General features: G+C 40.6%; 1 protein-coding gene across 1 annotated transcript; it reads right to left on the bottom strand.

The window, feature by feature from the left end:
- Window positions 1-107: 107 nt before the first annotated feature.
- Window positions 108-24518, bottom strand: LOC102818516 (glutaredoxin domain-containing cysteine-rich protein 2-like). Its single transcript, XM_006866602.1, has 3 exons — window positions 24432-24518; window positions 9940-10167; window positions 108-290 (listed from the first exon to the last, which is right to left on the bottom strand). Exons 1-3 carry the CDS (start codon window positions 24516-24518, stop codon window positions 108-110), a joined length of 498 nt encoding a protein of 165 aa, XP_006866664.1.
- Window positions 24519-24953: the final 435 nt, after the last annotated feature.

The raw sequence follows: 24953 nt of genomic DNA on the forward strand, positions 1-24953 counted from the left end.
CAACCGCTGTGGCTCCCTTGCTGGGTGAAGCAGGAGGAGGAGGAGGGCAGTTTATTTGAAATTACTTTAGGGAGGGTGAAGAAAAGTAGACATGCAAAAGCCAAGGGCTATTGATTGCAAATCTGGCAAGGCTGCAGGCCATTCTCATTGCAGGCAGGACACCGCAGGGCCCGGTAGGATTCCTTAAATCTATTGGCCAGCATCGAAAACTTGCTGCCATGGCATAGAGAGCAGGTGGCACTGCCCGACCCTCGGCAGTGAAAACAGTTGTCCTTGGGAAGCTCCCGTTCCTGCAAAAAACAGGTTAGAGTTTAGATACAGCGGTAGTTCACTTCCATTGCTTATGTTCACGGCTAAATAGCCTGTGATATGGGCTATGATAAAACCTGGAGTTGTGCTGTAGGATAAGCACTGGACCACAAGGTCAGTTTTAACCACAAGGTCAGCAGTTCAAACTCATCAGGTGCTTCTTGGAAACCCTGTACAGGGTCGCTGTGAGTTGGAACTTACTCAAGGGCACTTAATAGCAACAATAACAAAACCTGGAAATTTGGTGTGGTGCCTTACGATAAGCGTTAGATAAGCTAACCACAAGGTTCAAAGTTCAAACCCACCAGATGTTTCTTGGACACCCTATTCAGGGTTGTTATGAGTCAGAACCAACTTAACGGCACACAACAGCAACAATGACAAAACCTGGGCAAAATAAGAGGAAAATTCTTCCAACAAATACCAAGAGCACACTCACCAAAAGAGCTGAGCAAGGTAGGAATTGGCACAGCCAAAACCCTGATTTAGACTATTAACCTTTTTGAACTATAAGAAATTTCTGTTCTTCAAAGTCATCAATTTGTGTATTTCTGTTATGGCTGCATTAGAAAACTAAGATAGCTTCACAAGGGAAAGGACATAGCCAAATACTGACAATGAACAAAGATGGCACTGAAGCATAATTGTCATCTTCTGGATTAAGGTGTACCTGACCCATGCCCCGGTATTTTCAATTGCCTCATATGCATGTGAAAGCTAATCATTAAATAAGAAATTCTAAAGGACAATTGATTATGGTGTTAAAGAGAACATTGAACATACCATGAACTTCCAGAAGAAGGAAAAAGTCTGTCTTGGAAGAAGTACAGCCAGAATGTTCCCCAGAAGTGAGGAGGGCAAGACTTGGCCTCACATACGTTGGACATGTTATCAGGAAGGACCAGTCCCTGAAGAATGACATCATGCTTGGTAAAGTATTATTGTTGTTGTTATGTGCCATGGAGTCGGTTCCGACTCATAGCGACCCTGTACAGGGTTTCCTAAGCTGTAAATCTTTACGGGTGCAGAAAGTCTCATCTTTCTCCCGTGGAGCAGCTGGTAGTTTCGAACTGCTGACCTTGCGCTTCGCAGCCTGATTTATAACCATTATGCTACCAGAGCTCCTTTGGTAATGTATAGGGTCCAAGAAAAAGAGGAAGGTCCTCAAGGAGATGGATTGACACAGTGGTTACAACAATGGGCTGAAACATACCAACCACTAGGAGGATAGCATAGGAAAAGGAAGTGTGTGTTGTATTTAGAGTCACTATGAGTTGTTGGTGTTGGTAAGTGCCTTCAAGTTGATTCCAACCCATAGCTAACCTGTACAGAGTTTCCAAGGAGTGGCTGGTGAGCTTGAACTGCTGACGTTTGGCTGCTAACAATAACAACATGCTTAGCTGGCACGAGGTGCTGTTCTCAGAACTTTCTGTATGTCAAGTCATCAAATCCTAACAATCCAAGAAGACAGCATGTAAAATTGTAATCTCTACTTTACTAAAATTCCAGAAGTTAGGTAATTTTGCAAAGGTCACAGAACTTGGAAGAGAGAAAGGTAGGTTTTCATTTCAAGGCTTTGAACATCAGAGTTCATGCTCTGAAAGACCATGTTCATGGTCTCTTATTGTGGTCACCAGATATGAGGTACTCAAGAAAGAACGCTTCTTTAGAGAAGAGAAAAATGGAATAAATCAATCAATGTTAAAATCCTTCCAAGATCACGTCTAAATTCTTACAGTACATTTTCTTTATCTCGTTGAAAATTATGGTTGCTGCTCAGTGCCACTGATTCGATTTTGACTCATAGTAACCCCATGTGAGAGAGTATAACTATCCATAGGGTCTATTAGATGGGGAACTTTATGGGAACAGATTGCCAGGTCTTTCTTCCTGGAGCCACTGGGTGGATTTAAACTACTAACCTATTGGTTAGCAACTGAACACGTACCCATTGAGCCACGAAGGCTCCTTTGAAACCTGTGGTGAAACCCAATAATTAAGGGTTCTGCACTCTGGACTCAGTAGCCTGAAACTAAGGCTTGCCTCTGACATCAGCTGTGCTCCTTCGACCATCCCATAACCTTCCCATATGTCAATTTCCATGCCTGTGTGATAATTCCTACTTCTTTGGGTGACTAGGATATTAAATGAGGGACTGTATGTAAATACCATAATATATGAAGCTTGCATATGATGGACTCTGAAAGTCAGTTAGTTTTAAGCCATGGCAATAAATTTTCAGTCCTCTACTCTCACTCTTTGGAGTCCTGGTGTGGCACTGTGGGTTAATGCGCCAGACTGCAAAGCCATTTGAACTGCAAGGTTGGCAGTTAGAGCTCACTAGCTGCTCCTCAGAAACTCTAGACAGGGTCATTATGGGTCGGAACTGACTCAATGGCACTTAACAACAACAACAACTCTCACTCTTCAGAAAATGCCCCCTAGCTATTTATTGTCTTGCTCTTCCCCTAACACATCTAAAGAAAATTGTACTGCTGATAGACTATGACCCTTACAAGAAATCAGGGGCAATATCAGTTCAAGACCAGATTGATCCAGAACCAAGGAAGTCCATTTCACCTTCCAATTATCTCTCAAATCTACCCAGTTTACTCCATCCCCACAACCAAAATGCTAGTCTGTACACCCACCAAATCTGGCATGGATTCAGTGTGAACCCCTGCCTCTGGTCTTAACTTACGTTCGGAAGAAACATTTGTTGAGGAAGACTATGAATGAATGAACTTCTGCAGACACTGAATGAATGCTTATCCTCCAGATAAAACCTAGTGTCCTTGTTGTTGTTAAGTGCTGTGGAGTCCACTCCAACTCCTAGCAACCCAGTAAAGGGTCTCTGAGGAGCATCTGGTGAGTTTGAAACACCAACCTTGCAGTTAGCAGTCCAGTGCTTATCCTGCAGCACCACACTGATTTAAATCTTTTGTCACTTCCTTCACCAGGCTCTTGACCTTAGGCCTTTCTGCACCTAGTCTCCAATGGCCTTTGCCCACTCCCAACCCAGTCAGACCCTACTTTTGGCAGATGTCAGCTTAGCAGGAAGAATTTCTGGACCAGGGGTCCCTCCCACAGACACCTATACAACCAAATTTGTGGGTAGTCTTATACTATAGTGAAAATGCCTGCTGATGGGACAATTTCTGGGCCCAGTGCCTGTTTACCATTTACCGCATCATCAAGTACAATGCCTGGCATAGTATTTCTTGTTCACATGTTAGCTGAATAAACAAATTTAAAAAAGAATGTCTGGAGAGTCCTTCCTGTTCTTAAATTCTAGGAACTGAGAAGACAGCTGAAGCTCACTAGGTAACTCCCTCAGCTAACACAGCTTTCTTTTACAACCTACGAATAAAAATAATCTCTGCAAAGGGAGACATACGTTCTGAAAATCACTCCATCATGTTGCAAAGTGCCAAAGAAGTATTACATTTTACTTATTCTAGATTTAGGGAATGGAAGTGATTTCCCAACTGGCAAAACCTCAAATTATGTCTATGTAAACTTTTGCTAATATTTCATTGATCACTGACATATTTTAATGTTTTCTTCCCTTAAAGTATTCAAAATATTGCCAAAGTAGTCTTAAAGCAAATTGCCATGGTCCATTTTTCTGCCAGATTCTTTATGTTTTATGTTTTGTACTTGATACCAGTAAAAGAAAGTGCAGTAAAATCCTATGTGGTGCTTTGGGTTAATGTGCCAGACTGCAAAGCTGTTTGAACTGCAAGGTCGGCGGTTCAAGCTCACCGGCTGCTCCTCAGAAACCCTATACAGAGTCGCTATGGGTCAGAACTGACTCAACAGCACTTAGCAACAACAACAACAATGCTATGCATATGCTATAATGCTATATATATGGCCCCAAATTTCAATTGCTTAAAATGCTGGGTGAGATATTGAGATGTTAATGAAATGATGTGAAGAAGCTGCTGCGGAGAATGAGAGCAAATCTTCAATCAAATTATATCTAATTCAAATGGTCACAGGCTATATTATTAAACGTTTCATTGGAATTTCCATTCTTGTCCTGAATAATCACCCAACCACTCACCCTCAACATGATCTTTTTAATCATTCAATTAATTCAACAAATATTTATTAAGCCCCTAGTCTATATAATAGGAGCTCTGGTAGCATAGTGGTTATGAATCGGACTGCGAACCACAAGGTCAGCAGTTCGAAACTACCAGCTGTTCCACGGGAGAAAGATGAGGCTTTCTGCTCCCGTAAAGATTTACAGCCTCGGAGACCCTGTACAGGGTCGCTATGTGTCAGAACTGACTCCATGGCACGTAACAACAAGACTATACAATATGGAACCATGATGGTGTAGTGGTTAAGTGTCTCACTGCTAACCTAACTCTGGCAGTTTGAACCCACCAAACATTCCTTGAGAGAAAGATGTGGCAATCTGCTTCCATAAAGATTAAACCCCAAACCAAATCCACTGCCATCGAATCAGTTCCAACTCATAGTATCCCTGTGTAGGGTTTCTGGGCCTGTAAATCTTAATAGGAACAGAAAGCCTCTCATCTCCCACCCCACCCCATCCCGCCAGAGTTACTGGATGGTGGGTTTGAACTGCTGCCCTTGTAGCTAACAGTCTGGTGCTTATATTACAGTGACATAGCCTTGGCAATCCTATGGGGTAGTTCTACTCTCTGCTATAGGGTCACTAGGAATCAGAATTGACTCCGCAGCAATGGGTAACCCTCTACAATACAGGTGTGATATAATCCTCTTGTCTTCTGTGCCCAGTGTTGTTGTTTTTCGTAATTGTTCTCATTTAGCAGGACATCGAACATAGTTATAGCACATAGTTTAGGTTCTAGAATACAAAAGGCCCATTTAACCCACTTCTTACTAGCTCAATGACCAGGGAGCACAGCCATAACTGTCTTTGCAGACTCAAAGGCTTGTGTAATTCTAAAGAGAGTAGCCAGCACGGAGCTAGAGACTACACCCAAACAAAACCAAATCCACTGCTGTAGAGTAGATTCTGACTCATAGCGACCCTGTAGGACACAGTAGAACTGCTCCGTTGGGTTTCTGAGACGAAAAGAAGCAGAGAGCCTCATCTTTCTCCCCCCTTTGGGTTTAGCAGCCCAACACTTAACCAACTGCACTGCCAGCGCTCTAGACACTACATAGCAGAGTGGTTATGATCATGGAACTGGTAGTTCAATGAGGCTGCGTTCTATTGACCTCTGTATTGTAAAGTGCCGTCAAGTTGGTTCCCACTCACAGCAACCCTGTATAGGATCTCCAAGGAGTTGCCGATGAGATTGAACTGCCGATCTTGCAGTTCAAACTGATCTTGCAGTCCAGTGCTTATCCTACAGTACCACACCAAGAGCAAGCTATTTAACTTCTCTGAGTCTTAGTTTCTCAACTGCAGAATGGGACTATTAATCACATTAACCTCACAGGTTCTCTTGAGGATTAAGTGGAATACTGTATACAAAGCACTGAGCATGGTTCTTGGCTCTCAAGAGCCCTCAATAGGTAGCAGCTGTCATTACTATTGGTGTGGCGCTATAGGATCAGCACTGGATTTCAAGCCACAAGATTGGTAGTTCAAAACCACTCCTAGGAAACCTTCTACAGGGTCACTCTGAGTTGGAACTGACTCGACAGCACTTAACAACGTTACTATTGTTGTTACTGTTATGTCAAAGAGGTGATCACATAAAGCATGAAGAGGCCAAGATGAAATCCACTGAGTACAGAGCCAAATTGTCTCCCCCTTCCATATTCCACTGTAGCACAATTCAATTATTCGTCTCCTTTTCCTTTATAGTTAATACAGAGGTTCAAGCATGGCCTAGCTTTAAGCTTGGTCCAGTTCTTTCATCAAGGTCCCTACTGTTTCCCTGTTCCACATAACAGAACAAAGAGCCTTTTGGTCAGAAGGGGCTCCTTGATGTTCCTTTTACAATAAAATTTGCCCGGGCATTTACGGCATGAGGGATTGGGCAAACAAATAGCAATTTAAAGTAGAGTTCAAAGGACAGGCAAGTGAAGTAAAACCTTTCACACACGCATCCTTTCTGTTACTCACCTCTGTCCAGCAACACAGCAAAAACAAAACAAAACAAAAAACACAGCTCCTTCCAAATTGAATTTAAAGGTAATTGTCATGTCAGGCCTGCTGTTGCTTTCTCATTCTGGCCTGCAGTGTGGCCTGTATTTCATTATGTCTGGTCCTGGTCTGAAAATATATGCCTATAGAAGTTTCAATATGGTATGAGAAATAATAGAATTAAAGAATTTTAAAGTGGGACAGAAATATTTTGGATCAAAATGTTCAGTCCTCTGCCTGCTGCCTTGCTAGGTTCTTAAGAGTGCTATGTAGAAGACAAGAGAAGACTAAAGCAAAAGGAGCCATCATTCTATTCTATCCACAGCATGTAACTACTACATGTGTGCATAACCGACTTGACGGCACTTCATAACAACAACATATTGAAACGACAATGTTTCACCCAACCTAAACACGGTCCCTACCCTCATGCTGGCCCAGTCCTAGAAGAGGTGGGAGTGAATAACAGTCAAATAATCACACAAATATAAGCCTGCGCCTGTGAGGAGGTGTTTGTGGTACACTGACAGAAGTCGCCACTAAGATTTGAGGGGCTGGAGGCACTGGGTAGGAGCATTTGTGCATCTGTCTGAGTAGAGGGATTTGTGTTGGGCAGGTAAAAATAAAGAGGGTGTGTAAGGCAGAAAGATGAATAATATGTCTGGGACAGAGAGTGAAGGGAGATGTACAAGACATGAGACTTGAAGTGTCAGAAGTGTGAGGCCATTAAAAGTCAGGTGGTAGAAGGGGGAGAACGAGCCCTCGCAGTGTAGTGGGTTATGAGCTGAGCTGCTAACCTCAAGGTCAGCAATTTGAATCCAGCAGACACTCTGCAGGACCCAGAAAGATTTACAGCCTTGGAAACTGTCTACAGGATCCCTGTGAGTCAGAACCAACTAACACACAGCAGGGGAAGAAAGGATCTTTAAAGATGGTATAAGATTAGGTTTGCATTTCAAAAAGACCATAAAATGTGAGATCAGATTGGAAAGAGACATGAGTTGGAGGGAAGCAGACCTTCAAGGCCTTTCGCTGGAATTTAGGTTGCCAGTGTTCAGTACAGGGTAAGAGGAAGAGGGGACAGGGGAATTAAGGGAGGGGCGGGTGGATTCTAAAGAAGTTGTTGAGAAATAGGTGAATCTGTGTGGCACTGTGGATCAGCACTGGACTGCAAACCACAAGGTTGGCAGTTCTAGCCCACCAGCTGCTTCTTGGAAACCCTATACAGGGTCGCTATGAGTCAGAATTAACAACAACAATGAAATGAGAAAGAAGAGATCATATGAAGTCTTTGGCACTTCTGGCTTAAGACCATCACTCAAAGCCAGATCATGACCTTCCAGGCTGGGTTGCTGGTTGGGCTTGTATGCCATGGAATTGGTTTTGACTCCTAGTGACCCTGTCTGGGGTATCCAAGGTGGTAAAACTTTATGGAAGCAGAAAGACCCATCTTTCTCCCATGAAGTGCTTGGTGCATTAGAATTTCTGACCTTATAGTTAATAGCCCAATACATAACCCACTATGCCACCAGAGCTTCCAGGGTGGGGGCATCTCTTAAGAGGAAAGAAGCTCTTGGCTAATTTTGTCATACCAACCCATGGGAGATGAAAATGAATCCCACAGAAATTGTCATATCCCTATAGATAGACTTCTAAGAAAGAGAAGGAGCATCTCTGCAGCACATCAAACTTTTCATCTCTTAGTTTAAATTGATCAGAACTGTTTTCTGTGCCCCAGCTGCCATACTGTGAGCTAACAAGATAGAACAAGTTAGCTGAGCAATGGCTTCCAAGGTGGAAATGTACACCACTGAAGGGTGGAGGGGGGAAAAAGAAGAAAAACAAAATGCAAACTTGGATTTACATTTACTTTTTTCCCTAAAAATAAACCAGAAATAAAGCTTTAATAATATTTTGAAAGAAAATGTTGTACTAGTTTTTAATGCACTAGTTGACACCATTGCCCTCACTAGGTCAGGAGGCAGTCACTAGACAAGTGTAGGACCCAAGAGACACTGGAATAAGTATGGATGTTCAGTAACAACTCAATGGGGCTTATAGTGGTACATCAACTCACCTGCTTTCAACATGTTGCAATACATTGCACTTTACTTGTGCCTTGTCAGGTGGGCTTACAAATGATACCAAGTAGCTGCAACCAAGCAAGTTCCTACAAAATGGACATGTGACTTTACAAGATTTGTTTTTCAAGGAAAGTGTAGATTGAGGATAACACAGATAATAGAAGCACATGCCAGTCCATAAAGAAAGGTCAGAGCTGTTTTTCACTTCTAGAATAAACTGTTCATAAGCCAAAGGAGCTCTGGTAGCATGTTGTTGTTGTCAGGTGCCATCGAGTCGGAACCGACTCATAGCGACTCCATGATACTTTAAAAAGTTCCTGTGCAGCAGATTTGCCCAGTGCAATACGTCGTCTGATCTCTTGACTGCTACTTCCGCGAGTGTTGATAGTTGATCCAAGAAGATAGCATAGTGGTTATGAAATGGACTGCTAACTTCAAGGTCAGCAGTTTGAAACTACCAGCTGTTCCGTGGGAGAAAGATGAGGCTTTCTGCTCCCGTAAAGATTTGCAGCCTTGGAAACCCTGTGCAGGGTCACTATGATTCAGAACCAACTCCATAGCACATAACAACAACAACAAAGTCACATTGCAAAATGAAAACAATAAACATCCCATCAGATGTCAAAAGGAGTCAGGCAAAAAAAAGAAAGAAATTATGCCTGAGATAAGCTTAAGCCTTAGACCAAAAATTTCCCCTGAAGTCTTCTTAAAAACAAACAATAGTTTCAATTAATTGGTAAAGAATGTCTGCCTTGAGCATTGTGTTCAGTTAAGACCTATCTATAAGGAATTAAATTGACAATAGCAACTCAAAAGATTAGATAGGGACAGTGAGCAGATTAACAGGGTAGGAACAACTCAGAAGAGAGGGTGAGAATTGTTGTGTAACTCAAAAATGTAATCAATGTCACTGAATTGTTCATGTAAAAATTGTTGAATTGGTGTATATGCTACTGTGTATATTCTCAACAACAACAAAAAGAAAATAAATGATAAAAGCATTTGAAATTATGAGTATTTGAAATGCGGACTTATGACCTCTGTTGTTAATGTGCCACTAAAAACAATGATGTGGTGTTGTAAAATAAACACTGGCCTGTTTACCAGAAGGCCAGCGGTTCAAACCGACCAATTGTTCCTTGGAAACCCTTGTTGCTATGAGTCAGAACCAACTCGATGACACTTAAAAATAGTAACAACAAATACAATAAACTTTGAATTTTCTCAAAATCTTTAACATCCAGATATCTTAAATATTCAAGGGAGAAAAAAGTGCATTCTATAGAAGCTGTTGAGAAATTGGTGGATTTGTGTGGTGCTGTCGATCAGCACTGGACTGAGATTCTCTCTCTCTCTTTTCACTTAAGGGGTGCATAACCTAAACAATCTGGAGACCATTGCTGAAAGGCCAGCCCTGAGCCTGACAATGAGGCCCCTCCAACACACCTGTGTGTACTGGTTATGGGGGAACGTGCTGTCTGTCTCTGGCAAAGGCCCATCATTCTGGTCACTGTCTCCATAGTTTTCTTCTTTGTTCATCAGAGACTCTTCCTCAGCCTCCTCTTCCTTTTGGAGAATTTTCCTCACGAAATCTCTCTTGTCCATTGGGGTTCGAATGATTTTCAAGTTATTTGTATAGATGATTATCTTTCCAAAATCTATAATAGGTGGGGGCTAGAGACATGGAAAATAAGTATAAGACTTTTACTACCAAATGCAGGTTGCAAAACCTACTCAACATCCCAGTAACTAGGAGAGCAATTAACTTCTACCACCCAGGACCTGTGAGCCCCAAAGCTTAGGTTCATTCTGTAGTTTGTTTGCTTACTCTGGAAGTCATGAAACCTGCTTCCTTCTTCCTGTTGCTGGTCAGCAACCAAAACTGAAGTAGTCATATGACCAGAGAGTAAGAGTCTAGAGGGCAAGGGCCAGAGTTTTGATTCCTGCCACTTACCTTAGGAGCTGATGCAGAGCTGGATATAAGAAGTATCTAATAAGTACAAAAGAATACTTTTTTTGGTAAGCATCTCTCCAGGAATATCTTCCCCCCCAAAAAAAATTATTCATTATTATAAATAATAATAGTGGATACCAATTTGGAGATATTATTTGTGTATCGGGCATGGTGCTAAGCATTTTACAGACATTACCTCAGAGATTGTTGCTATTGGGTGCCTTAGAGTTGATTTAAACTCCTAGAAACCTCATGTGACGGAGCAGAATCATCTTATAGGGTTTTCTAGGCCACAATCTTTATAATAGAGTTGATCACTAGATCTTTCTCTGAAGGAGCCTCTGGGTGGGTTCAAACTGCACACCTTTCAGTTAGTAGCAGAGTGCTTAACCATTGTGCCACCAGGGCTCCTGTTCCTAGAGACAGAGACTATGATTTCCCTATTATACAGGTAAGGAGACTGTCTCACCTGGGTAAGTGCCTCATTCAAAGTATTAGAGTTATTCATTATCTGTGGCTTGGGATTCAAAAAACCAAATCTATTTTATTCTAAAGACCAAAATCTTAACACATATTCTACCTTAAGTGCTTAACTTCTAACCAAAAGGTTGATTCAAATCCACCCATAGGTGTCTCAGAAGGAAGGCCTGGTGATTTGTTTCTGTAGGTGACAACCATGAAAATTCTGTGGAGAACAGTGTTACTCAGATATGAGGTCTCCATGAAGCAGAGTTCAATCAACAGCAAATGGTTTTACCCCACATTATTATCTCAAGTGTGGCAGCAGTAGTAAGGTTGGCCCAGGATCGGACATTGTTTCGTTCTGCTGTGCATGGGGTTGCTATGAGTCGGTTCCGACTCGATAGCACCTGACAACAACAACAATTATCACAAGTTTTTTCCTCAAAAAAAAAATGTAGGACCATATAGACTTTTTTAAATGAAAATTGTTGTGAATGCTTTTTATGTCATATTTATACTCTTTTGTAGCCTGTTTTTTAATTATATGCAAAAATATACTTCTAAATATCATTATTAATAGCTTATGTTCCCTTTTATGAATTTATCATATGTTACTAAATCATTTTGTATGTTTACAAAATAAATTGATGAAGATCACAGACTACAGCCTTCAGCAAGGGCTATACCTCAATGTAAAGGAAACAAAAATTCCCTCCATGGGCTCCAATTCAGTGCACACACAGGCTACCAAACATTTTGAAAATTACACAAACAAAAGTAGACAAAATAGATGATTGGGACATACTAAAAATTAAAAACTTAATGTGCATCAAAAGACTTCACCAAAAGTGTAAAAAGGGAACCCACAGAATGAGAAAAAATATTTTACAATGACACATCAGACAAGAGACTTATTTCTAAAATATATAGGAAACTACAAAACCTCTACAAGACAATCCAATTAAAAAATGGGCACGGGACATGAACAGACACTTCATCTAGGAGGAGATCCAGGCAGCCAACAAACTGAAGAAATGTTCATGATCACTAGCAATTAGAAAGATGCAAATCAAAACAACAATGAGATATAATCTCCCACCAGCAATAATAGCAAAAATAAAAAAAAAGTAGAGGACAATAAATGCTGGTGAGGATGTGGAGAGACTGGAATGCTTCTGCATTACTGGTGGGATTGCAAAATAGTCCACCCTCTCCGGAAAGCAATATGGCGCATCCTCAGAAGGTTGGAAATAGAAATACCTTATGATCCAGCAATTCCTCTACTTGGTATTTACCCACAAGAAATACGAGCCATAACACAAGTAGATATATGCACACCAATATTCATAGCAGCACTATTTACAATAGCAAAAAGATGGAGACAGCCTAAGTGCCCATCAACTGAAGAATGGATAAACCAACTGTGGTACATACACACAATGGAATACTATGCTACCTTGACAAGTAATAAGGAAGCTGCAAGCCACAGCATAACATGGATGAACTTTGAGGACATTATGTTGAGTGAAATTAGTCAGCCACAAAAGGAGAAATACTGCATAGGACCACTATTTCCAAAGACTAAGAAAAAAAAACCCATACTAAAGTGGGGAGGGGAGAAAATTCTTTGCTGGTTACCGGGATGCAGGGAGTGGGGTGAGGGGAGGGAGAGGAAGGTGGAGCACAGGATAGGGAATAGACACAAGATCGTTTGGGTGCTGGGGAGGTGGGCAATACACAAGAAGAGGGAGGGGAATGGAAGAACAATGCTGACGGGGGAAAAAATAGACAGGTTTGTATGGGCTTAGTGGGACAGAGGTAAATAATGACGTATACACAACCTTGGAACAACAGGGCTCTAGGATACAGGGATTGAGACATGGTTGAAATGGACAAAAGGGGGAAAATAATGTTAAGATGCTTGGCTGTCTTTTGAATCTTGGTTTCCCTGGCATACCATTATAAAATAGACACTAGAGGGAGAAAGAAAGGAACAGTCAGAAATATCACCATAGAAAGCTTATAAGTCTGTCTTCTGCCTATAACTGATTGGAATACCTAAAATGGGGATACAACATGTTTCCTGTGGAACCTCTGCATTACGTAAGACCATAGGTGAAATTCTGAACCCCATCCAGAATCTTCTGAGGTGGGAAATTCCCATTTGAAAAGACAAGCAGACCAATCTGGAGCAGCTAGAAGATACTTCTTGAAAGACTGACAGGAAAAATACAACACAATAATGTCAGTCTGACAGATTACTACAAGAACAAGCAAGTTGCTCACCAGGAGACATCAAGGCAAGTGGTTGGGTCCCCCGAGGGCAAATCCCCTTCCAAGACTAAAACTCAATGGGAATACATGAGCAGACATGCTCTTGGCTTGGTGACCACGTGGGTTAGTGAGGGAAAAACAGCAATGAAGCTGCAAGCTAAGCCCTACAATGTTCAATAGACTCCTGTGAACCTCGGGTAAAGACCTGGTTGGCCAGCAGTATGGCAAGACCTGGGGACTCATGGGCCCAGAATCAGTGACATAACCACAGAGGACTAGAGTGGAGAGTGAAGTGTCCAGCTGATTAGAAGAGAGGGCATATGCACAAGAACACCCACACCTGCAGATAATACCCACTTGACTGGGCTTCAAGGGCTGGATGATGAGAGCTCAACTAGAAGAAGAAGGAAGAGGAAAAAAAGAGTAATCTGATACTATTTGATGAACTTGACATACACCTATGGATGCAGTAGCTCAAAAGAGGGAACAAATCTTTAAAGCAAGGATCATTTCTACCCCCTCAATACATAGGGTAGACAGAGATGGGCAACTTGGACATTGGCTACCCAAAATGGGGTCTACAATGGCAAGAAGTGACCGGCTCACAAGCTTTCAAGAGGGAGCTTAGATCCAGAGGGTGTGGAGGAAGGTAGAATCTCCACTGAGTAGTATCCAATCTGTCTGGGCGGGGCTGGTGAAAGGAGATGGGGATAGGTCTCTTGTGGTACTATAGTGAATAATTGCTATAAGGGTTGGAAATGTAAAGGCAGAAGTTTTATAGCAAAAGGAGGAACGTGATTGACTTTGCAGTCCAGGAGCGGAGGTCCCTGGTACCATTAAGGGAGAAGAGCGGAGTGTGGTAACCTACCCAGAGAAGAAGTGACGCTGGTAATAGAGGCAGAGATGATGATGTGGAGAGATGGAGCACCTGGGGACTTTAGACCCAGAGAGGGAGAGGGGCTGTGTGCTGATAACCGGGGGGCAGGCTTGCAGAATATACCCTATGGTTGGTTGATAATGCATGGAGGGGATTGTAACCATGGCAATGAAACGATATACGATAGGATGAATGTAAAGCTAATGTTTTCCCATGTAAACTATCACATAATTCACAATAAAACATTTTTTTTTTTTAATTCTCTCCACTGGACCAATAAATAACATTATGAGAAATGGAGAAAAGATTGAAGCTGTCAAAGACTTCGTTTTGTTTGGATCCACCAGCAACACTCATGGAAGCAGCAGTCAAGAAATCAAACCATGTATTTCATTAGGCAAATCAACTGCACAAGACCTCTTTAAAGTGTTCAAGAGCAAAAATGTCAGTTTCAAGGCTAAGGCCCACCTGACCCAAGCCATGGTCATTTCAATAGCCTCATGTGAATGTGAAAGTTGGACAATGAATAATGAAGACCATAGAAGAATTGATGCATTTGAGACATGGTGTTGGAGACAAATATTTAACTTCTAGAAGACTGCTAGAAGAGCAAACAAATCTGTGTTGCAAGAAATACAACCATTATGCTCCTTAGAAGCAAGGATGGCCAGACTATGTCACTCATACTTCAGGCATGTAGGCAAGAGGGACCAGTCCCTGGAGAAGGATATCTTCTAGGTAACGTGGACGGTCAGCAAAAAACCAGGAGATCCCAATGAGATGGATTGGCACAGTGACAGCAGCAATGGGCTCATGTTTAACAATGATTGTGAGGAGGGTGCAGGACCTGGCAGTGCTTCTTCTGTTGTGCATAAGGTCAATATGAGTTGGAATCTACTCAATGGCACCTAACTGTTAACCGAAAGGTTCAAATCCACCAACCCCTCCTCAGAAACACTATACAGAATCACAATGAGTTGGAACTGACTTGACGGCACTTAACAAAAACAAGATAACAAGTAGAGATGTATGGAGAGTAAATGGTTAAGGATTACTTGACAAAAAGCACAAATTTTCACACAGAGTTAGAACAACTTTGAGGGAAACAGTGTTGGAGCCCAACTCTAGTGTGAAAACTGAGACAGTCATTTAGCCTCTCAGAACCTCGGTTTGCTCATCTACCAAGGGGCTAAGATCCACCTGGCAGTACCACCACAACCCTACTAGTTATTGAAATATCATGATATTTCCAGATTGGTTGATATGGAGTACCCTTGTACTACCTCAACCCCCACACAGAGTGGAATTTCCCAAACCAAAAATAAAATCCATGGGTTGCAGAGTAGAACCGTTCTCCACAGTAATCTTTTGCAAGCATTTTGCTAGAGCTTTTTCCTTGGGCACCAATCATTTGTTTTGTAGCTGAGCAAGCAATCATTTGTGCCACCCAGGAATTTAAAACTTAATGCTTGTAAGCAGTTTCCAATGTAAAGCTGTCATGACTTCATTCAGAACTTGTTAGTTTGGACAGAACTTCAATACTTTGGTTACCTTCCAGGAAACACCCATGGAGATTTCAATAATCCTACATTAAGCCACAAGCTTCCTACCTGGCCCTGTTTTCTCTCCATCTCGTCAAGGGATCATGTGACAGGTTCCATTTCCTATTGCTCTATGCACACTGGATTCCTATTTCACACTTTGGACTATCAGTTTCTGAACATCTGAGATAAGAATGGTGGTACTTTTGGAAGGTTCCATTTCTACTTCCAGTCATGGCCAAAGAGGTTCAATTACTTGGGAGCTTTTCCACAACTACAGCTGGTTATATAAAAGCAAAACTCTCAATATGTGAAAAGAATCTGAAGTCCCCTTGTCCAACCCTTGCCGCTAAGTAGATCAATGTCTAAGACACCCAGGATAGTACATTTATTTTTAATGTTCTCCAAGGTTGGAGGGTTCCAAATCACCTTTAGGTGTGTTTAAGTTTCAGTCACCCTAACAGTCAAGTTCTTCCTTGTGGCTAGGGAAACTCTGGGTGTAACTAAAGTTCACATTATCTGGTTACATCTGATTGCCTGTGAGCAGCACCCACTCTTATTTTATAGAAAGCCAGTATAGAGGCAGGAATTTTTTGTTTCCTTCCATAGGGCCTGGCAGGTGACATAATGATTGAACATTTGCAAATCCTGTGATAGTTATGGCAATGAGCCTAGAGATCATTTTTCAGGAACCATTGCTCCGCTTGTATATGAAGAAATGCCTTATTGGTTGCTAGCAACTCAATGGACTTTGGTGTCAGACAAATTTTATTCAAATGTTTGATTACTCTGTGATATTTGCAAGTTATTTAACGTTTGTGAGCTTCCATTTTCTATCATGAAACTCTCATAGAATTGTTGGGGAGATGAAATTATAGGATATGTATAAAGTGAGTTGTTGTTGTTGTTAAGTGCCCTCAAGTCGATTCTGACCCATAGCAACCCTGTATAGGGTTTCCAAGGAGCAGCTGGTGAGCTTGAACCACTGACTTTGCAGTTCAAACAACTTTGCAGTCTGATGCATTAGGCCACAGTGGCCACACTTAGTACATATTACCTCTTTCCCTTCCCCTATACTAGAAACTTAGAAAGGTCAATCAATTTAAATTCCTTTAAATATCTTATTTGTTTTTAACCACTTTCTCTATTTACCATATTTTTAAAAATCAATTTAAAAAAAAAAAAGCCTCCATATTCTTTGATAGGAATCTGGCTATGATCACAACATACACTTACAATGTGTAGCTAATACACGTACAATGTACCAGGCAAATGCCAAGGTGTTGGTTTTTTTTAATTGACTATCTTTTTTTAATCACCACAACAATCCTCTTAAGCAGGCAATTTTATTCCCTTCATATTATAGATGATGACATAAAAGCTCAGAAAGTATTAGTGACTAAGTCAAGCTCACATAGTAAATAGGTAGGACTGAACAGTAAGCTGACTTTTGTCAGACACAAGAGCCCTTGCTTCTACTCATTGCACCTAACTGCTACCCAATTTGGCCCCATAGCCAATCACTCAACCAAACCAGGCCATTGTCACCAAGTCAATTCCAACTCATGGCAAGCTCACGTGTTACAGTAGAATCATTCCATAGGGTTTCTTTTCTGGCTGTTATCTGTATGGAAGCAGAAGCCAAGACATTTTCTGTGGTGTCAATTCCTAGGCTAGCTGTTGTTGTTGTTGTTAAAGTGTCATTAAGTCGATTCCAACCCATAGCAACCCTGTATAGGGTTTCTGAGGAGCAGCTGGTGAGCTTGAACCGCTGACCTTGCAGTTCAAACAGCTTTACAGTCTAGTGCATTAACCCACAGCGCCAAACAGTACTCCAAACTGTTTACACCACCCAAGAATATTTACCAGGGGTTCTTTTTCAATTAAGTAGTCCCTGATGTGGCACTGTAGGATAAGCACTGGACTGCTAACCACAAGATCAAACCCACCAGCTGCTTCTTGGACATCCTAAACAGGATCTTTATGAGTTGGAACCGACTCAATGGCACTTAACAACAATGGTTCTTTGGCTAAGTGTTTGGCTGCTAATCCAAAGGTCAGTGATTCAAAACCACCAGCCACCTGGCAGGAGAAAGATGTGGCAGTCTGCTCCTGTAAAAATGTACAGCCTTGGAAATCCAATGGGGGAAATTCTACTCTGTCCTATATAGTTACCATGAGTTGAAATCTACTTGACATCATTTGTTTTTAGGTCACATGCTATTGCAAAATTAGGACCTCCCAGGTCTTAAATATCACCTTGATTCTCCATGACTCCATCCTGACTAACACTGGCTAAGGTTGGGACATGATATTTGATCAGGCAACAAAGAAAGCAAGGATTACTGGGCCAAGCAGGAATCAAACTTTCAACATGGTCTCAGTAATACTATGATTTGAACAACTGACAGATGCTGCCAAACTTATTTATCTGGTTTTATAGAAGAGCTTTGCTGATCCATGTTGAACTATACATTTACATAGATACCAAATTTGACACACAATTTAAGAAGGTCATGCAATCCAGTGTTTTCCAGTGTGTTGTCTGGTACAAGGCTTGGATGAACAACTTCATAGATTCTGAATTTATAGATAAGATACGTTGTTGTTGTTACTTGCCGTGGAGTCGGTTCCGACTCATAGCGACCTCGTACAGGGTTTCTGAGGCTGTAAATCTTCTGGGAGCAGAAAGCCTCATCTTTCTCCTGCGGAACAGCTGGTAATTTCAAACTGCTGACCTTGAGGTTTGCAGACTGATTTGTAACCACTACACTACCAGAGCTCCTTTAAATAAGATATAGACAAAAAGAAATACTGTAATAATAAGATAGTCAATCATTTAATTCTCAGGAAATCATAGCTGTTATTGTTGTAATAATCCCACTCTCTAAAAAGGAACCTACCATACCATAGAGCAAAAAGCATGGGAAACCAGAAGACCCGGATTCTTATCCTAACTTTGTACTTGTTGCTGTTGTGAAGTTCTGTCAAGTCAGTTCTGACTCATAACGACCCTATATAGGGTTTCCAAGGAGCAGCTGGTGAGTTTGGCTCTATAATGTTGGGTGGGTCCTTCAACAATTTGCCACTGAATCCTCATCTACAAAATGGGAATGACTGTACTTTGCCTTTCTTGCCAAGACTATGGTAAGGACATCTTGAAATAGTATGTGAAAGCACTGAGCAATGCACAAGGCTTGTTACTGCTGCTAAGTGTCATCAAGTCGGTTCCAAGTCACAGCAACCCTGTATAGGGTATCCAAGGAGCAGCTGGTGAACTTGAACTGCTGACCTTGCAGTTCAAGTCGATTTTGCAGTCTCATTAACCTGCAGCACTACACCAGGACACACAGGGCACTCCAATAACGTGGAGGGAGGGGATAGTTATTAATTCCAGTTCCCTTTAATATCAAAGAGTATCTTTGATAAGTGTATACATGTTCAATGCCTAAAATTATACTTTTACCAATGCCGTTAGGCCAACACATCTGTCTATAGTAGGTGTATGATTGTCTGCTCCCTTAGGAAACTAACAATAAAAATCATTGGAGAGTAATGATCTGAATATCACATTTTAAAGATGAGAACATATCCTGGTGTGCTATTCATTAATAGCCTAGTATGTTGTATAGTTGTATTTAATCTAAAACAATTTACATTCAGAGGGCACACTAAGGAGTTGTTCATATACACAACTCCTACTAGTTTTTTGAAAATCAGTGAATGTTTTCCAGATTCTTCTTGATTAAAATAAAATTACATGCAAAACAGTAAGAAAAAGAACCCATACTAAAAGGGGGGGAAAATTATATATATATTTGCTGATCGCCAGGATGTATAGGACGAGAGATGGGGAGGGAGGGAGGGAACGATAGAGCACATGGTAGTGGGCAGACACATAATACATAGTTATGGTGTTGGGGCGGGCAGTACACAAGAAGGGGCAAAGGGGTGGAAAAACAAGGAAGATAGGGGAACCCTGAGGCACTTTGTTGTTGTGAAGTGCCATTGAGTCGGTTTGGACCCATAGCGACCCTATATAGGGTTTCTGAGGAGCAGCACTTTAGCTTGACCTTGCAGTTCAAACGGCTTAGCAGTCTGGCACATTAACCCACAGCACCACACCAAAACTGAAGTAAATAGTGATGTATACTTAACCTTGGAAAACAGGGCTCTATGATACAGGGATTGAGGCATAGTCTGAAGAGGGGAAATAATACTAAGATGCTTGACTATCTTATGAATATTGGGTTCCCTTGCCTACTATTGTAAAATAGATACTTGAGTGGAATAGAAAGGAATGTCAGGAAACATGAATACAGAAAGTTTGTAAGCCCGTCTTCAGCCTATAACTGATGGAAATACCTAAAAGATGTTCTCGAACTTGCCCAGTGAAATAGGCCTCTTTCGGAGTCTTTGCAGTGTATAGGACCTTCAGTGGAAATCTGAGCCCCATCCAGAACTTTCCAGGGGGAACATTACCTCTAGACCAGCCTGAAATAGTTGGAGCAATACAAGATACATCTTCAAAGAAAGATCAACAGGAAAAATCCAAAACAAAAATGGCATAATGATTGGCTACTACAAGAATAAGCAAGTTGTTAACCAGGGAACCATCAAGGCAAGAAATCAAGTCCCTTCAGAAAAAACCTCCCTCCAAGACTGAAACTCAAATGGAACACATGAGTAGGCATGTAAGCTTGATGGTCACTATGTTGGTTCATTGGTGATTGGAAGAGGGGGAAAGGCAGCAAAGAAGACATGGGCTGAGTTCAGCCACGCTCTCTGTGACCTGCAGATGAGAGAAAGAGAAAAGGCTGGTTAGTGCTAAGTAATGTGAGACCAGGGTATTACTGAGTCTATGGACAAGGACATAGCCACAGAGGGCTAGATCTGAGAGTGAAGTATCCAGATAATATAAAGTGAGGGGAGATGTACAAGAATGCACAAACTTGTATCTAGTACTCATGTGACTTAGCCTCAATGGCTTGATAATCAGAACTCAACTTGAGGAAGATTAAAAAAAAAAAAAAATTGACAAAGGAAAGGAGTGTAAAATGCTACAATTTGATGAACTTGACCTATACTCCTGGAGGTAGTAACTCAAAATACCAACTGACAAGGAAGGAGTCTTCCAACCCTATCCCCTCTGTATATAGAGTACATGGGGAAGGGCAATTTAGACATTGGCTACTTAAAATGAGGGAGTGATAAAGTCATGAAGTACTGGTTTACAAGTTTTAAAGAAGGAGTTTAATCTAAGAGTATGCAGGGGAAGTTGAAGTCCCTACTGAATAGTTTTCATCTTGTCTAGATGTGTCTGGTGAAAAGAGATAGGGATAAGATTCTTAAGATTCAACAGTGAGTAGTTGTTATCATGAGTAATTGTGACTGACACAATTGTAAAGGTAGAATTTTTGTAACAAAATGGAGGAGTAGTTAATTTTACAATACAGAAATAGAGGACTCTAGGACCATCAATAGAGAAGAGCACAGTTAGAGTCTTGGACACCAGAGAGGAGACAGAGATGAGGAAATGGAGAGAGAGAGCAGCTGAGGACTCTGTGGACTCATGGAAAGAGAGAGACTTAGTGCTGGCGGCCAAGAGGCAGGCTTGCAGAATGGGCCCTTTGGTTGTTTAAATTATTATATATTCCTGATGGTTTCTGTGCACATCTTCTCCCCCACCCCCACCCCCGAAAACAAACAAAACTGAGAATGGAAGAAAATTCTGTTGAATGTTACATGGAGGAGATTGCAATCACTGTAATGAAAAGATGGTGTAAAGCCATGTTCTGCCATGTAAACTATCATTCAGTTCACAATAAAAACTTATATAAAAAAGTAAGAAACACCATAAGACAGAGACTTGGGCTATTTGCAAAGAGACTTCTTTGTGGAAAGGGCTTAAGACTCTTGGATCTCTACAAAAGGAATATTTAATACAATTAGTTTGGAGTGAGTTATATAACAAGACTTGAGGTATGGAGACTGGACTGGCTATTTTGCTTTAATCCTTATATGAAATGTTGGTTTTTTGGGTGAAGATTATTGTTGTTGTTATGTGTTGTCAAGTCAGCTGTCACTCATAGTGACCCTAAGTACTAAACACTTTCAGGTCCTGAATCTTCCTTATAATCATTTCTATGTTGGAACTCATTGCTGCATCCACTGGGTAAATCCATCTTGTTGAGGTCAATCCCTCTTTTTTGTTGACCCTCTACCAAGCATAACGTCCCTTTCCATGCATTGCTCTATACTGATAGCATGTCCACAGTATGTGAGATGAAGTTTCACCATCTTCCCTTCTATGGAACGTTCTGGCTTTACTTATTCTAAGACACATATGCTCATTCTTCTGACAGTTTATGGTAATTTAAATATTCTCCAACATCGTAATTCAAACACATAAAGTCTTTGGTCTTCCTTATTCATTGTCCAGCTTTCATATGCAAGTGTCGCAATTGAAAGTAACATGGCTTGGATTAGTCTTCAAAGTGATATATTTGTTCTTTAACACTTTAAAGTGGTCTTTCATAGTAGATTTGTACAATGCAATATTCTCTTTCATTCCCTTACTGCTGCTCCCATGAATCCAAGTAAAATGAAATCATTCAGTCTTTCTCCATTTGTCAATTTATCATGATGTTCCTTATTGATCCAGTTGTGAGGAATTTTGTTATTATATCCATAGTAAAGGATGTGGTCTTTGATCTTCGTCAGTAAATGCTTGACATCTTATTCCCTTTCAGCGCTAAAGGTTGTGACCCTTTCTCCAATCTCAACTCTGCATTCTTCATATCGTCCATTTTTTAGGATTATTTGCTCAGCACATTGAATAAGAATGGTGAGAGTATACAACCTTGGCACATACCTGTCCTGAGTTTAAACCATGCAGTATCTCTATGCTCTGTTTGAACATCTGCCACTTGGTCCTTGTACAGGTTTCACAATTCAATACCTTTTCATTGTCAACAAAACACAGGTAGACATCTTTCTGGCATTTTCTGCTTGTAGCCAAGATCCATCTTGTATCAGCAGTAATATCATTTCATGTCCTTTTCTGGTGAAGATCATAGTTATGGATCCTTTGCATATGGGAGTTTAATTTATACCAATTTAGAAGGACAGAGAATAAATTACACCTCAAATAAGTTGTGTTCCTATTAGCCATTTTAGTTTACTCTTTAACTATAAAGATAATCATTGAAGTATGTTATCTGAAATATGAAGCATGTAATAGTTCTGATATTCTTTTGGTGGAATCTGCTGCACATGTCTGGATTTCAGTTTTATTGAATTGTAATAAGGAAGTAGAAAAATGCTAACCTTTGATCAAGTATATTTTGTTTAGTAAAACTAAGTTGTTATTTGGGACATTGGATATCTAACACAGTTTATAAAGTCAGAGCACTGTCTACCTAGATATCGCATATTTCATACCCAAACAGAAAACAAGTCATAGGAGTAGTAGGTTGTATCTATTTATGTTTCAAAATGAATTTAAATGACAAGACTATGAATGTAGTGAAAAGCAAGGAAATGAATTTGACAGATACTAACTTTCATTTTGAATTTCAAATTAGTGACTTCCTATTAGCATACTCCAGGAGTTGTGAATTTCTATCAAGTTGACACTTATATTTAAATTTTATTAGTATGATAGGTATAAGAAACCTGTTTCAGTAAGATCTGAGCATAGTTATTTCTTTTTAATCAGCATTGGAATGCTCTATAGTAGTAGTTTCAAGTTGTTCCCCTGAAAATCTCTTGGCTTTGGAACTTCCTTTAGAGATTCATTTTGGGTAAAGTTCTGTTTATTTGGATAGAAGGACAAAGAGACTCTAAAGAGAATGTAATAATTTGATTTTTATTTAATATGAGTTTCCTTAAAGCTATTAATATATTTGTTGGTAGGTGTTTATGCTCGCATTTGAAGTATTACTATAGCTGTTTCAAATTTTCAGAGTGATATTTTTGTTCATTAATGTTTCTTTCAGTGTTTTGTGAAAAGATATGTGTTTGCCATAAATTGAGCCTCTGCAGTTTCAGTAATACTTAAGGGATGTGTTTAACTGACCAAATGGAATTATATGTTACTTAAATTTTTAATGACAATGATTCTGTATAGTGCAGCTACTTGCAATTTGGGTCACTTCTTAATTCAGAGTCAGGAGTTTGAATGATTCTTAGGTAGGAGACAGTGATGGGCAGTAGGTTGCCTTCTCACAGTCAAAGGAAGAGGAAATGAGCTTAGCCTGAAGTTAGAGCAGACAATAAGACCATGGAGTTTTCCACAGTTAGGCCAATAGATCATTTATGTGACGCCCCTTTGTGGAAGTGGGTCAAGTCTCTCTCAGGCTTCCCTTCAATCTGCCTTCTTCTCCTGGTGAATATTCTTTTCATATACTCTGCTGCCACCTTTGTATGATTTTCTCTTCTACTCTCACCCAGAAGAAAATTGTGTTTTTAAGAGTTCGTGTGATTATATGAGCTCCTTCTGATAATCCAGGATAATCTTTGAATTTAAAATTCCACAGATTAGTAAATTTAATCATATTTGCAAAATCCCCTTTGCTGTATATTATAATATATTCATGAACATCATATAAGGGAACAAGGTCATTTGGCAAAAATTATGCTTACTGCGCTACTGGGATTGGTGTAACTCATTGATAGTTCTTTCTCTTGGCTTGGCTGGGTCTGTTTTCTCTCTGTTGGACCACCCTTATCCTCCATTGTCCTGTTTTTCCACATGGTCCTAAGACTGATTCTGGGAAGTGGAAGTCAGAATTGCAGCCATATGAGCCCCATGTACGTATCAATGTACCTTTTCTTTGTGTCTTCTTTCCACATTGCTTTGTGTCCTCTCTTCTCTCACTTCCTCATTGTCCAGAATAAGCTGGGTCCTAGTCATTATATCTTCTTTCCATGGTTGCAAAGACCCATGACCTTGCTGGTGGCACGAATTGAAGCCCAGGGATTCTTCTCTGAAAGCAGTGTAGCATAGTGATTATTAGCCAGACAATTTAGGTTAAGATTTGTGAATTTGGAAAGCTTTCTTACTGTTTTATGCCTCAGGTTTCCCCATTTGTAACTTGGATAGAATAATATTAGCTCATTGTTGTTATTGTTAAGTGCCGTGGAGTCAGTTCTAACCAATAGAGACTTTGCATAGGGTTTCCTAGGCTGAAAATTTTTGCAGGAGCAGGAAGCCTCATCTTTCTCCCAAGGAGCAATTGGTGGGTTTGAACTGCTGACCTTGTGGTTCACAGAACAGTGTTTATCATACCAAGTCACTGTGCTCCCCATCAGATCATTAGTCAGTATTATTATAACTTGTGGAAGAAGC

The sequence above is a fragment of the Chrysochloris asiatica genome, unplaced genomic scaffold (assembly GCF_000296735.1).
Source record: "Chrysochloris asiatica unplaced genomic scaffold, ChrAsi1.0 scaffold00093, whole genome shotgun sequence".
Classification (NCBI taxonomy): Eukaryota; Metazoa; Chordata; class Mammalia; order Afrosoricida; family Chrysochloridae; genus Chrysochloris; species Chrysochloris asiatica.